General features: G+C 40.3%; 1 protein-coding gene across 15 annotated transcripts in view; it reads left to right on the forward strand.

The window, feature by feature from the left end:
- mef2aa (myocyte enhancer factor 2aa) overlaps positions 1-15716 on the forward strand; it is a 77013-nt gene that overhangs the window by 57049 nt on the left and 4248 nt on the right. For 3 of the 15 annotated variants that reach the window (XM_056765688.1, XM_056765695.1, XM_056765694.1), the window contains 6 exons: positions 1179-1404; positions 3540-3599; positions 11863-12050; positions 13976-13999; positions 15285-15411; positions 15584-15707. In XM_056765688.1, coding sequence (XP_056621666.1) covers positions 1179-1404; positions 3540-3599; positions 11863-12050; positions 13976-13999; positions 15285-15411; positions 15584-15707 — 749 coding nt within the window. The remainder of the gene's footprint in view (positions 1-1178; positions 1405-3539; positions 3600-11862; positions 12051-13975; positions 14000-15284; positions 15412-15583; positions 15708-15716) is intronic. The other 12 variants (XM_056765690.1, XM_056765702.1, XM_056765701.1 and 9 more) reach the window with 5 other exon arrangements.

The following is a 15716-nucleotide window of genomic DNA, read 5'->3' on the forward strand; positions in this document are numbered from 1 at the left end:
TCACGCTGCTTCTCCTCCACTCATTACAACCAATTTCTTTTATTCTCTCTCCTTTTGGTGGGTGGCAACACCTGGGTTTGTTTGTTCATCTCCCTGGACAAATTATATTGTCCTATCAGAGCCCAGTATCCCACCGCAATCACAGATTGAAACGTTATTCTATTTACCAAAATGTGGACCCTTCTTTTTTTATTGACAATAGTGATCTTGTTGGTTGGTGATCGTAATATTCTGCACCTCAAAGAGGGTGCCAGGTGATTTTTTTTCAGTGCACTGAATGGACCTGAACAAAGCTGCAGTTAAATGTGTCATTAACTCACTAATATTTTTACTAACTGGCTCACAGCACTGTTAAGTGAATGGAGTGGCTTCTCACTGCTCCTGCTCTGTGTGGATAACTATGAGTAGTCAGCAATGCACTGCCTGTTGATTTGACTGAGACACTATCTATTGATGCAAATGCACGACTACATATGGCTTTTTCAGTTCATTAGACCAAAATGGGATTTTCCTCCATAAACAAACCAATGTATATTAAAACGACTTTACAGGTAAACAAAGAATCAAAAAATTAAATACATAGTATATGTGGTGTTTTGCACTTGTTTTTTGCTTTTTAAACAGGGCCAAGTGCAGTGCTGGCTATAGCCATGCTTGACTGGAGAGCTATTTTGAGATAATGCCTGAATTTGCATGCCTCTGTAATATATTTCATTTCAACATGTTGTTTTATGTATTAAACCTGGGTCAAAATAGGTGTTCCGAGCACATTGAAAACGACTCCCAGTAGGAGATTTGTTTTCCAGGAGTATTTCTCACTTCATGCCGGGGCTTTTTTGGACAGCCCAAGGTGATCCAGTGATCTCCCTCCTGAGATTACGTTTTTCCACCTGGCAATCTATCTCCCGTTTTACTTCATTGTATGATAAAAGCACCAAAACTCAGGGGTCATCTTTCACTCCTGTTAGAAGCCTGAAGATATGTGCAATCATTCTAGCTGAACGAATACAAACGCTGCTCAGAACCGAGTGCATCCTGCCGCCGTGTCGTTTCTTGTTAGCCGTTCTTGTAGAGATCTGAATCTGTGTGAATGTCAATTTTGATACTGGGATATTTGGATTAAGAAATTCTTAAAGCTCTTTCACATAAAGCCATGTATGTGTTTGCATCTGTTTCAGCCTACAGGCCTGCCCCAGCAGAACTTCTCCATGCATGTGGCTGTGCCTGTGTCAAACCCCAACGCCATGTCCTACAACCACGGGGCCTCTTTAGGCAGTCAGAGCCTGTCAGCCGCCGCTGCGTCTCTGAGTGATGGTGCCATGCTGTCTCCACCTCAGGGTTCCCTGCACAGAAACGTAGTGTCTGCCGGGCCCCCGCAGAGGCCCCCCAGTACAGGCAGCGCAGGTTGGTGCTGTTCCCTCCACATACTTGAATTTCTACCATGCAAAGTAGGGCAGTTTCAGTACAGTCACGTCTTGGATTTTTGTTTTAACAGTTTATATGTCAAGAGTGTGCTTTTTGTATTATTTCTTTGCTTTCAAAACTCAATACAGATGTTGTTTTTCTCCGTCTCTGATAGCGAGATCTATTAGAGGAAGTAGTAATGAAACAATCATGTTTTTCCCAGCTGCTGTGCACAGACATCTATACGTTGCTTGACATGCTTTGTGTTTCACACCTTCTCAGCCCTGGCATGAGAGAAACGGAAGTGAGATCAATTAGTAGTCTCCTGGAAGTGGTCTCCATGACGACAGCAGGCTTTAACACCGTCTGATCTGCTCTTTAAGCTGGTCTGACAGCAGTGGGCTATGTGGCTGGGCCACACCAGCCCTGGTGTGAAGAGGGAGAGACAGAGTGACATATCGAAAACAAAAGACTGCATTTGGATGTACTTCATAAAGATCTCCCATGACAACAAATGAAGATGCAATGCAAAGATACAAATAATTCAGTCTTCATATTTGTTTTTGAATTTAAATGAACAACCTGAAAATCCATAAATAGCGGATTTGAACTTAGCCCTTATGTGTGTGTTTAAGTTATAACTCGAGTGTAAAATGCATGTTTTTCAGTACTGGACACATTAGTCATCCTTTTATCTCTGTTGCTATGTAGGAGGGAGGCATGATCGTAGTAGAGTGCAAAAAGACTGCTGCAGTGCATCGCTGCAAAAAAGTATTTGATGTTCCAACAACACCCATTACTGACCTCAACAATACTTAAACACTCGCCCTTCACAGGCCAGCACACGCTCTCTGGAGTTTGTTCTAAACAGTACAAATATTGCTTGAAACCGCGATGGCAAGATCAGCTTTAGCATTTCTTGTAAAACTGCCTTTTTTGATTCAGATTTAATTGTATACTTTTTTGTACTTTGATGTAAGTGCGTTGAGATCACTTGCCCTGGACTGCCTTGGAGAAAAACAAATGAAAAACATTTGGTATAACCAATGCAGACAGTGCAATGCAGAAAATGCAAGCTGATAGGAAACGGTCTTGATTTATTTTTCTAATAAAAAGTGGAGCTTGCCCGTTCAAAAATTGCCTCTCCGTTGCTAAGGTGTTGTGGATTGTTTGCGAAAGCATTGCTCTATGGTTGCTAAAGTATTTGAATGCGCTGTTCTTTGGCTTCTTTGGTATTATAGGTAAGGTATTTTGACCGAGGTACATAAGCATATTGTTTTGCAGTTGCCAAGCCATTCTGGTCAGTTCCTAGGGTGTTGCTAATCTGTCGGATTCTTCTCTATCATTATAAATCTATGGTATTTTTTCACCAATGTGAAAATTCGTTCTGATTCTTAGAAAAGGTAATAACACACCTCTTCTCCACAACCCACATGATTTGACACGTCATTTGCTGTATGTCTGAAAAATTCCCACTACAGATAACTATATATAAGAATTAAATGAATACATGAATTGAGAAATGAATAAAATGATCTACCGGTGCCGTAAGAAAACACTTTGTAAGATTTCTTGAAATTAGAAAAAAAAACTAGGCAGGCATCTGACAAAAAGTATTTTATATATATATATATATATATTTTTTTTGCGTGCTCTTCATCTTAAAATTAGCACAAAAATCCGGTTGCATGTGCACAGCTGTGGCTTGTTTCTCATGTCGCTCAAAATGAGTTGACAAGTATTTGCAAACTACATTAAGGAACAATACATAAATGCAGATGTATTCTAGTGGGAAATGTGTTATATAAGACAAAGAAGAAGATTTATTATCTCAAATTCCTTAACTAGATCTTTTGATTATGATTTCAGTTTTTGCATTGCCTACAAACATTTGACTTATTCAATGTAGCACTAAGAGTTAAGTTTTTTTTTTTAGATCCCCAAGTATGAGCAATAGTTATAGAGATCCATGCATTAATAGTTTATCCATTTTGCATTCTAAAATAGCTGGGAAATTGAAATTTGTTTGAAACACTACTACGATCAGAGTGCTGTGTCTGTCACACACACATACATACACACACAGAGATGTAGGATGCAGATGGTTAATCATCTCATTTTATGCATCTCATTAGGTGTCATGCTGGGTACCCCAGAGCTCGCAGTGCCAAACGGCGTCAGCTCCAGTCCTGCGGGTAAGTCCTGAGGGGTGACTGCACCAGCTACGCTGAGCTCCTCAGTCAATAGATGCGTAGTTTGTGGATCTGTATATTGGGTGCCGGTTTTATGATTAAATCATTGATGGTTTGACTTGTAGTAGTGGATATCATAATGTTCGCTGTGATTATATAGTTGTGTCGTTTCGCCTGTACTTGGAGAATAACTGGCATATTACAGTAGAGCACACCACCACCACCCCCCTACTCTCCTGATATTTGGAAATCTAGGCCAAACCGTTATGAGCTAGTGATGGATGTTGAAGTGACTCTGCCCTTTATGAGGGCATCAGAAGGATATTATCAAGGGTTTTCTATGGCATCTGAAAAAAATTAGCATATAATGATTATCATTCAAAGAAAGTCTCAGAGGTTGTGTCACAGGCCTCCGAGCTGCATTGCCTACCTGGATTGAAGAGCATTAAGTTGTGTAAGTAGGATTCTGTCAGTCCAGCTTTGCCGGTTCGAGGGCGAAAGGAGCCATTAGATTGAGCGAGTGTAAACAGTCATGTGATGATGGAAAATGGCGGCAGCTGCAGTGGCTCTGCCCTGCTGCTTGTGTGTACACACACTGTCAAGTCATGAAGGACTCACGCAAGGTCATGTGTCCAACTGTTTCTCCCTGACAGTTACAAATACAAGGGTTGCTTCCATTCTCCAGCGGGCTGCTCTGTCTATGTCACCCGTGAAGCAGGGCTACTTTTTCAACATTACAAAGCACCCCAGCAAAAGAGCTTGACTGCTGGAACAACCGGGCCATGAGATTCTGCTCTCTCACGTGAACTTGAAGGTTCCTATTGGCCTAATTTGTTTTTCCTGGAAAACTTAGAGAATGCATGCATATGAAGGGTCGTCTTTAGGGACGAGGCTGTGCTCATTAGTCCAGAGGCTGAGGGACGGCCTTCCTATTCCAAAGCGACAGCCTTGTGCACACGACTCGGCATCTGCGTTTATTTTGCTTGGTGTACGAAACGGTTAACTCCGTTTCAGTAGCTGAATCAGACAGACAGGTAAATAAACTCAGCATTTCCTTTAAGGCCTCGGCCCCCTGCCTCCATCCCTCCTGCCCCCCCTTGAGTTGCCTTCCCCTATTGACAGGTGCATCTGTTTTCCTGGTACTGTGGCAGTCCTTATACGGCTGGCGTAAGCCTGCTAAATGCCTGACCCAGCAGAACCATGCAAGCATTCGGACCATGACATCCCTCTAAGGCACAATGACCAGGCAACCTGTCATAAGCATTCTGTGGTGCTGAGAGGCAGGGACAGGTGGGATTCAACAATCTTTTAGCCAGCTGCAATTATACAAACAGACATTTGCTTACTGAGTATGAAGTAACCGAATCACTCAATTGAAGTCACAATATGAATATTATTGAATTTTCTGGGAGATAATGTTAAACGGGTTATAGTATGAATGGTAGTAAATACTTTAGTTTTGTAGGAGTTACATGGAGCGGAATTCAGTGTCTTCACGCACCCACTTCTGTTAGTCTTTTAGTGATTGTCAGACATTTATGAGTCAGTCCTCACCAACATATTTCCTGTGGGGCAGTCTCATATCTCTGTAGAATTAACATTTAGAGATGCGAAACAGGGGCGTCGCTAGGCATAAATGAATCTATATAAATCTATGCTCTAGCATTTGCTGCTTTATCAAGTGTTATTCATTCAAATTAGAGAACTGGTAAATCAGCATTTACAGATTGGTAGGAAGGTAAATAAAAAAAAAACGAGGCCTTAATTATTCAAACACAAATACCGAAATTTTAAGGTAAAGAAGATTTACAAATCTCAGAGAAACATCGTTTTTTTAGACCAAGGAAAATCACAGCTGTATGTCAGTGGTATATAAATATAGAATATAAAGAACTTTAAAATGATCAAATACTGTTTTGTCAAAGTTGAAAAGCACTTTAAATACTTTTATTGGTGATATATCTGCAAGACCCAGTGACAAACATAAAGGGTGACTAATAATAATGATAAATAGAAAAAAAAAAAATCACGAAATATGGAGATACAAGGTTTGAGAAGGACAGCAGCGATATATTTGCAGCAGGGGAATGTTTTAATTTGTGATTTTATTAACTTGACCGCTACTGTTAGGTGCTTACATGAATGTCATGTATCCCCTATATCCCCTTTAGCCCAGTGTAGTAACACTCCCGCTTTGAAGTAAGATGAAACACTTGCGCAATGTATCTGGGGCGGGGGGATTAAGGTACTAGATGTACAGTGCTTAGTTGGCAGTGGCATTATGGGGTGTGGCAAGGAGCATTTGCCCAAGGGTCTCAGGGCTTTGGCTCTCTGGTCACATAGCGCAGGCCTTTGGCTCTCCTATCACATAACGCAGCTGTTGTTTGTTCCAAACAGCCCGGACCAGCGTGGTCGCTTTGGAGAGGAACCACTTCAGTGCTCCTGTCAGATGGCCATTCCTTGCATACTTTTGATTTTGCACAAGGCACAGGGAAAGCAGGGACATCTCAGAGCACAGCCGAAAAGGAATGCGACTCGCGGCACTCTTCCTCTGCTGTCTTTCCCTTGTGTAGAGTGACCTCATATTGCCTGAATGAGTTCAGCAGAACGCTCTGTTCACCAGTAAAGCTAAAGGAAGGGCGAAGAGGGTCCAAGTGTTACTCCAAGCACATACACTAACGCTCCACTTCAAGGAAAGGAAAGCTTTTTCTACACGTTGACTTACCCAGCTAGGGTGCAAATGAATCTTTGTGTTTGTGAAATATCAGGCTGCTGTCGTAGCACGATTCATGTAGCAATTTAGTGTGTTACCTAACCATGTACAGTTGCTGGAGGTCATGATGACTCATCAGGACTGTAGAACAAAATGGTTTAGTTTCCACTCAGAGTTCTGTGACATGGTAGAACACTATCGTTTAGGCAGAATGTTTGGTTTCAGATCATCGTTTTAGATTTTTATTTTCTTGTTGATTTTTGCAGGGAACAGAAGGCCTAGTTTCTGTTGAATCGGCCATATCCCATTGTTGACTAACAAACCATTGGCAGTGTTTTCATTGACGCAGGAAAAATCTCTTCCCACTTGGTGAATTTTTAAATATGAACCAATCCCATCCTTTAGCAGTCTGTATACAGATACTAACGTTATGCAGACACTTGCATTTATACTTAAAGTAGACAATATGGTATAATATGTATTTCTCAGTGTGGTCAGATGTCTGTATCAGGCCAAATTTTGTGTGTTCGCTGCTGTTTTAGTTGTAGTCTAGTTATAATTTTGTGGTTGTGAATCACATATTGATTTCAAAATGTGTGATTAGTATTATTTTACTCTATGCTAACAGTAACAGTAGGGAACAGCCTTCCCTTACATTTTCCCTTTTCAAATTGCTTTTACTTGAAGACAGTATACATTGTTTCACCGATATATTTTATACGGATCACCATGTACTTTCCCCTATAAGAGTTTTATGTTTGCTTAGTGGTTGGATGGCTGCCCTGAAATCGGAAAAGGTTGAAAGTTCAGTACATTGTAAGCCCAAATGAGCTAACTGACAGCTCTAGCAAGGCATTGCCAATTCTGTGTCTGGCTGACTGTACTCCATACAGAAGACGCTGATTTAGTTGAGTTTTTTGGTCAGTTGTCCCAGCTAAATGCAGCGTCTGTCCTGGTTCTCCAAGTAGGTTGTGTGTGTGTGTTTGTGTGCGTACCTAAAAAGCGGTCTAGCAAAAGCCAATTATGACTGAAGAGCACACAATTCCAGAAGGTGAACTAGTCCTTGGTGCTTTTCTCATTCTCTTTTGATCCAAAAGACTTTTCGAAAATTTCTGTATTAACAGCACCATTAAGGTTGGTCTAAGTTTTCGTGTTTCCAAATTGTAGAATGTCAAAGGTAGAAAAACTGACGACTGAAGAATTTGATTACAATATACAGTATATGGTTAAGAAACCAAAGTACTATATATAGTTTGTGTATCTTAACGGCCCTTATCATTGTAAACCTCATTTCAATGAATGGTGACATGTGAATATGCTACACGTGCAGACTTAAAATGCAGTTACTTAAATGTATTATTAAAAATGGAAATGATTTCTTTGTATATTTATCCACAAAGGGGTCTTGGTCCTAAACTTAACAGACCCTTAATATAGTTTATATGTTGTGAAATGTGCTTTTGTCATGGGACGACAGAGGTGTGGCTGAAAAGCAGATCCATGAACTCACTTTCAATTAGTGAATTACAATTAAATTGGCACTACAAGTCGATGTGTCAAAAACACCTTGTTCAACCTGACAATAGCCTGCTCTCAGCTTTACGGTTCATAATGCGTAAACGTGCACAAAGAGGAAGTGATCCAAACTTAATTGTTCCAGAAATACATCATTTGTGTTTCAATGAGCACCAATTAGCAATGTGATAAGCTGATCTTTGAGGCAAGCTGAAGTTCAGTTTCGAGTATGATGCAGATGTGCTTTTGGCTATTGAACACCTTCTGAGTTAAAAACGAAGCATTGTTGTACAGGGCTCCGCATAGCTTCCGTCATTAATACTGAAGAATATACGCTGTTGAGGAGCAATTACAAGCCTTGTTTGTGTGTCAGAAGAATGCTTCTCGAAAGAGCGTTTACGTGCCAGTTACTTCACCGCATCTTCCGGTCCACACCATCCCAATCCAGATCTCCAAATAGCGTCTACTTGTTCCCATTCTCCATAGAAGCATTATAAATGATATTTATTTTTTGTACAAAAGGGCTCTCCAAGTAAAATATGAATCGGATTTTCTTGGCACTGCCAGTTGGAACTCTTTTCCCAGCTCACATTGTTCCTGCGCATGGTTTCCGGAGCCAAAACAATATGGCTGCACCCGTTAAAGAGGTGCTGTTCAGCCTCATTAATTAAGACTATAATTAGAATTTGGACTCTGTTCTTCTTAATCTATTAGAGAGGCGAAGCTTTGATTCTGAAATTCATTAGTCTTTCCTCATTCATGCATACTTTTTCCTTTCAAAGACACTGTGCCTCTTAAGGTAATGATGACTTATTAACCGTTAGGAATCGTCTGGTGCCTTTTTGTCAGAACAGCCATTTCTTTGGAAGAAAAAATGCATTTGTTTTGTTAAAGCGGACTGTTATGTAACCATGCTCCCAAGGGATCTTGCATTATTCAGAGCTGAGTAAGAGATTTAGTTTAATAAAATAAACGACGTTGTATCTCTCGTCTATATTTTTTTAAACCTTTAGGTATTTTGACATCCTGCGCACTGTGTTGAGTGTATGACGATTTAAGACGTGTTCTTATAGAAGCAAGAGAGGTGGAGGCACCGGTTAAAACCCAGAACTCGAGAAGTCTCAGGAGGGCCTCAGTTACACAGTTTGTTTCAGAACATCCTTTTTCAGGAGTATTTCAGTGTAATGATATCATACTCCCTCCTTTCAAACATCATTACAGTAATGTACTGCTGATATGTCTTTTACAGTTATTGGATCATAATTTCCTCCTACTTAGAAGTTCACAAACTCCAATGCTTGCATTGATGATTTATTTCTTGTTAATCAAATCAACTTTTATAGTATCAGTCAGAAGCTTGGTCACACCATCTCTTTTATTATTGCTATTTTAGACATTTAAATAATGACGTTATACTTATGAATAACACAGATTGACATTTGGGCGTTATCTAGAAAGCAAAAAGGTAAACAAATCAAACAAATCTAATGTTTAAGATTCTTCCCATCCGCCGTCCTGTAAGATTACACCTTTGCACTCTTCAACTTCTTGAGGTGGACCTGAGATGCTTTCAAAATACATCAAAATACATAAAACCACTGTTGAAGGAGCAATGTGGAGACACTAGCTTATCTAATGGTGAGGTTGCGAATTGCAACCAACGGCTCACTCCACCTCACGCCCCTCCCCTTCGAAGCACTACAGAGGCTCACACATAACTAAGATGTTGTCACGTTTTCACTTCTTTGCCGAAGGAGATAAAGAATTTACGAAATACGCTCTGTAGACCAGTTTGTCCATTTAGGGCTACTGTAGAAACAACATGGTGAATTCCATACAAATGGACCCGCGGTGTATGTAGATAGAAACAGCTCATTCTAAGGTAATAAAAACATAACGCTTTATTCTTTATACAATCTTATACAACTCTGAAGACAGTTATGGGTATTATATTGCATTTCCGTCAATAGATATTCCTAAATATTAAACACAGCACCTCTAACTCTTACCCCGCCATTGACGAGTTATCTCGTCATTAAATAAACAAACGTTCTCCTGCCAAAGACCAGTTATTATGGTTTAATTATCTGTTTGTACTGTTATACAGCAGGTGGCGCTGTTACACACCTTTGGAAAAAATACAGATGCTCTGAAGCTTGAACGTAAATGTTTTATTCGTTTTTAATGATTGTTCTCAGTGTAATCTGGGTGGAGAACAAATGAAGATAGAAGAATACAGTTTCTTTTGTTTGAAAGCTGAGACTGTTCTTTCATTTGATATATTGTTGGTCCATAAATTAATTACAGAAAATATACTGTGAGCCATCAAAATTTAGTGAAAATGTTAAAAAAAAAACGCTGCCGCTGACTGGCAACTTTTTTTTTAAAGGCTGGCGGAGAAAGAGTTAAATGTTTTCTTTGTAAGGAGGTTTAGCACAACTTGTATAATTTTGTGCACAGAAGTACGTATCATTTTGTTTTCGAGTTTACACGCACTGTACTAGATTCAGATTTGGCCACAGTCCTGGTGGGCAGAGCACTTGTTCTGACAAATTGCATGGTGGTGCTTACGTGCGGGCGTTTGAATCTCGCTTGGATCATTTCCCAAACCTGCTCCTCCTGTTTACCATCTACAGAACTCTCACAATATCTGTGTCCACAAAATCGTCTTAAAGCAAAATAACAACAGCGAATATCCCTAGATTATTAGACCCTCTGAGGATTGTGCGTATGTATTCCTTTCTCAGCAGAGGCGTGTATAAGTCGAGACACAGTAAGTGCAGGGCTCTGCTCTCTGTCTGTCTGATGATGGCCTTCTCTCTCTCTCTCTGTCCCACAGCAAGCCCCCACAGGAAATGAGCGCTGGGTGGGGGGCAGAAAAAGCCCCATGACTAACATTTATTGTAGCTGCTATTACAGCGAAAACACACGGAAATGACATTGCACTTCTCCGTATGTGTGGTTACGAGCAAATAGAAATAAAATGGGCATAGAGGAGTTTATAGACTACTTGTTTGCTTTTTAAGGTTGTTTAGTTGCGCTGATATGGACGAAAGAAAACATTCAAATGGAGCTCAAGAGTAATTGTGTTTTTGGGTTTGAATGCCGGCCAATTGTAATTCCTGTGTTTGTCTTTAGAAGGTTACACATTGTGTGGGTAAATGACCCGTGATTGTTAGAGAATATTTCAGATGGTTGTGCGAAGGAACTTGCTAACAATGTGAGCCAGCAGATGGTAGAAAGACATCTTTGTAATGCGCTGACATTCATGTGAAACCAGAGACCCACAGTATATATAGTACACGGGTGCGAGGTCAGTCAGGTGCAGTCTTGATGGATTAGTCTGTTCTTTCTCACGTGATGACATCATCCTCACACTGATTTTCAGTATTTGTTGATGTTCCACAGAGTGACGTTTAGTCTGGTACAATACATTGTGCCCTTTACTGTGCCTTTTTAGGGCATTGTAGCACTCGCTAACATAATGATTTGATCCTGTTTGCTCTTAATTCAGCAGGAACGAGTTGAAAATAAAAGTAGCTTTAGTTTCAACAATAAACTCAGTTTGGAACTCGAATTGGCCAAAAGTACACCAGACGTAAACATGCCATCGACACCCCACCAAAGTTTTTAGATTTCTTCTCCAAAATGGAAGTTTAATTGCTTTTGATAGCAGCGAATGGCTGCACTCAGTTGTAATGACTTTAGCCATTCACTTTTTAAAGAGCTTAAGTCACACTACATTTGTTAAACTGAATTGCTTTCCTCATCCTGGGACGCTTTGACGCCATTGTACACCAACACAACCAAAGGCTCATCAATTTTAAAATTTATGTTTTATTTTCGTAAATGTGCAGGATAATTACCAGGGTCTTATTAGAACTTTCCCAGAGGGTTGGGAACACTTAACGTTGCGTGCTATGAGATGCTACGACTGCAGCTGGGAAATGGCATGTCATCAAATCGACTGATGGCTGTTGGGGATTGGTCGATTAGAGCGCAATCCCATGATGCTTTCTGCCTGTATGTGTGTCCCAGCAGGAAATGGCTTCGTTAACCCGAGGGGCTCGCCGGGGCTTCTGGGTACACCCAGCGGGAATGGGCTGGGTAAAGTCATGCCTGCGAAGTCACCACCACCACCGGGGGGCAACATGGGCATCGGAAGCCGCAAGCCAGACTTGAGAGTTGTCATTCCCCCATCCAGCAAGGGCATGATGCCTCCCCTGGTGAGTATGATAGAATCTTTCCTAGACACTTCCACATACACTCTCGACGTCTTAAGATCATGTTGAGAACTGAGTTGCTCTGAATCGACTTGATATATATTTTGTCATACTAATGTAAGATCTGGCTCCTAGTTTAGAACCACTGCTATAGATAAACCTTAAAAACTGTAATCGCTGACAATGAAACGAAATTAAACTAAAGCAGTGTCACAATAAGAACACCAGTGGAACCAAGTATCTCAGGTACCCTCATTCGTTCTATTATTCATATAGAAATTAGACGGCCTCTAAATTGATTATAATTAAGGTGCAGAGAGCTCTGGCCACGTTCGGCACCTGAGGCTACACCCGGCTGTCAGCCTCATAAATCACTAAAGTATAAAATGGGAAGCGGAAAAAGAATATTATTATTATATTTCGAAATGGTCAATAATTTGTTCATTTCAACAGAAGAAGCCTCTCTCTCAGCATGGCTCGGGTCTTGTTTATTAAATAGCATCGTGGGTTACATGGGGTTCTCTCTACTCAGCATAAATATATCGTATGCAAGCATGCGTGTGTATGGAAAAGCATTCGTGCATCTGGAAGCGCTACAGTCATGAATCAAAACAATTCCACATGCCAAGCTAGTGGTATCTGTAGTCATCACTAGTAAGAGGCCCAGAGGATTATTCATTTGTGTATATTTGCGAATACAGCCAGCGTCCTTTCTGTGTGTGTGTGCATGTGAATGAACCGCGTCAGACAGACAGACTAAAGCAGGGCCTGTTAATGTGCCTGCAGACAGGCTGTCATTAGAACATAATGGTATTAAATTAATCACATCGCAGTGTGACAGAGTTGGGATGAAGGCTTAATCAGAAGCCCAGAGTGTGAGCCAGATAATATCTTGTCACCCTTGTCGTGTCTCCCCACTGTTATTGATTGAGTGCCGATATTAAGACAGCACTGGCCCCGCACCACTGACGAGAGACCTTCCTATCTTCAGTAGTGTACAACTCCTTAATCAGAACAAAACAATACGATAAGAGGCCATCATTTAAGACCCTTAAATCGAAATGATGCGTTGTTTACAAGGGAGAAATACAACTGGGGATTAGATATGTGCTAGAACATTTAAAGTAACTGTTTAAGTATTGAACGAATAAATGAATTGAGAGAGAATTAAAACACTTAAAAACAGAAAGCATGACCTGAAAACCCCAAACAAGACTTTTTAGTATTTAAATGAACAGCATCTATTTCTTACAATTTCGCTGCCGAGGTGTTCAGTTGCTATTATAAAATAAATAATTTGTGTCAGAGGGAAGGATTTGCATTTGAGGAGATTATTTACTCCTGTTGTAGGTTTAAAGTAATACCATAATCCCCATACTGCTATATTTCCCACCTCTTATTTAGCACAGTGTTTACTGTCCTTCTCACGTAAACAAATAAATTAAAGCAAGCAAAAGATTGTGTCATTGAACTCAAAATGAAGGATGGGGCTATTGGACACACAAGCACATGTCTGAATGAGTCTGTGAGGTGAGGGGTTAAGTACATCTTAGCTGCGAGGCAAAGCTGTTCAAGGATTTTTGTCCATGGTTTTTTAAAAACACAATTACTCTCATCTACTTTCTCTTTGTCTAACATTTACCTTATTGCTACATGTCAGATTAACCACATGGCCATGAGGAATGAAAACGTTGCGCATTTAGTGGCATCGAATTTGACTTTTCATTTGAATTGGTCCCCCAATTTGAATTTCCAGTTTCATAGCAAGTAACCTGAGGCAGCGTTCGTTTCACGCTTCACTCTCTTAATTTGAATAAGTTAGTTTAAAAGCACATCCTGGTGAGAACGGTGGCCTAACCCCACTGAGCCTAGGTGTGCCACCTGGGCCTGTACTGACACCCTCATCTGCTCTTTTCTGTTGGAAGCAGTCAGAAGAGGAGGAGATGGAATTGGTGAGTTTTGAGTGACTGTGAGCTTTACGTTTGGCTTGAAAACCACATGGCATTAACTGACAGAGCCACACTAAGTTCACCGCTCAAACTAAAGAACAACTAAACCCAAATGGATGAACTCATGAGCGGAACTGTTGTGTGTGACTCACACTGCATGTTCTGAGCCTTTAAGGGAAGTTCATAGAAACCACAGTGTGTTATTACATATGTGTGTTTGTGAGTCTTGTGTGGAGTATTAAGAGTGCTGTGGGTGAATTTGAAGAAGGATGATAGTGACAGAATTAAACACAATCTAAGAATCATTTTAAGAAACAAAATCCAAATAAAACATTTGTGCTGTCCAGAAATGTGACAGTATGGGTATTTTCTAAAGTATTATCCTCTGTAATGTTTCTCATTATTTGGCCTGGTTTGTGATTACTTGACTTGGTATGATGTCATTGAGATAGAGTTGAGTCCAGAATGATATCATTAGACAAGGAGAGCAGCCAACTACAGTTGGGGAGAATGTTTTCACTAGCTAAAGGAATTTCAAGTAATGTGAATGCATCTGTTGCAACTTCAGGGAAAAACTAGTACTTAATGACCCACTGCTCTTCAACATAAATAAATGACTAACAACAAATAAATATAGATTTATATCAAAGTTTTTATAAGAACTTCAACTAGAACAAGATGTCTCAATTGTTCGATATGTTTATAAATAATACATTTTTAAAAAGAAGGAACTAAAACAATCTGCCTGTCAAACTCTGTGTTTCTAAACTCAACATTCATGTCAGATTGTTGTGTTTTTGAGCACCGCATGTCATTTGAGGTGACTTTGTAATTGCACTGCTTGTTAGTTTACTTACAGTATTTCATTGCATCACATTTTGGGACCTAGTGTAATAAACCTCAAACAGTTTGTAAAAGGTTTACTTTTTTACATTTTTGTGTTGGTCTGCTTATATATTTACATGTTGAAAAACAAACAGTATGTAATATTCAACAAAATAGCAGTGATCTTATATGAACAATATACAGATGTGTCTGATACTGGAGGCATCATAAAATCTGCTGGTTTATGAGCTTTTAAATTAAATGTATAGCTAAACGTAATCTGCAAAGCACAAGAAAATGAAATCTCTAATGAATCTACAGCGCCCCTTATTGGTTAACTATGATATTACCCACACACAATTTCCTGATCCAAATACTTGCCGTGGTTGGGTGGAGTGTGCATGTATGTCTGTGATGGGATTTGTGTCTCATCAACTTTTTGTAAATTCTCTCCTATGTACAGAACACTCAGCGGATAAGCATCTCCCAGTCCACCCAGTCTCTGGCCACACCGGTGGTCTCTGTTACCACCCCCAGTCTGCCACCCCAAGGCCTGGTCTACTCAGGCATGCCCACTGGCTACAATTCTGGTGAGTCTGAAAATGCTGTTAATTCTCTCATATATTTATTTGTTTCGTTAATAAAAGGATGACACTACAGAAGACACCTACACTCATAACGAATATACAACACTGCTGTAGAAATGTGTTTGTATGATTCATAAACAGTGTTGATGATTGTTGTTGTGTTGTTTGGCATTAGAATACTCCCTGAGCAGCGCTGAGCTCTCATCTCTGCAAGGCTTTGGCTCTCCGGGGCTCTCTATAGGCTCAATGTCGGCATGGCAACAGCATCAACTGGGCCAGGCAGCTCTCAGCTCGCTGGTGTGAGTAAC

This window comes from Triplophysa dalaica, chromosome 14, assembly GCF_015846415.1.
Source record: "Triplophysa dalaica isolate WHDGS20190420 chromosome 14, ASM1584641v1, whole genome shotgun sequence".
NCBI classification, from domain to species: domain Eukaryota; kingdom Metazoa; phylum Chordata; class Actinopteri; order Cypriniformes; family Nemacheilidae; genus Triplophysa; species Triplophysa dalaica.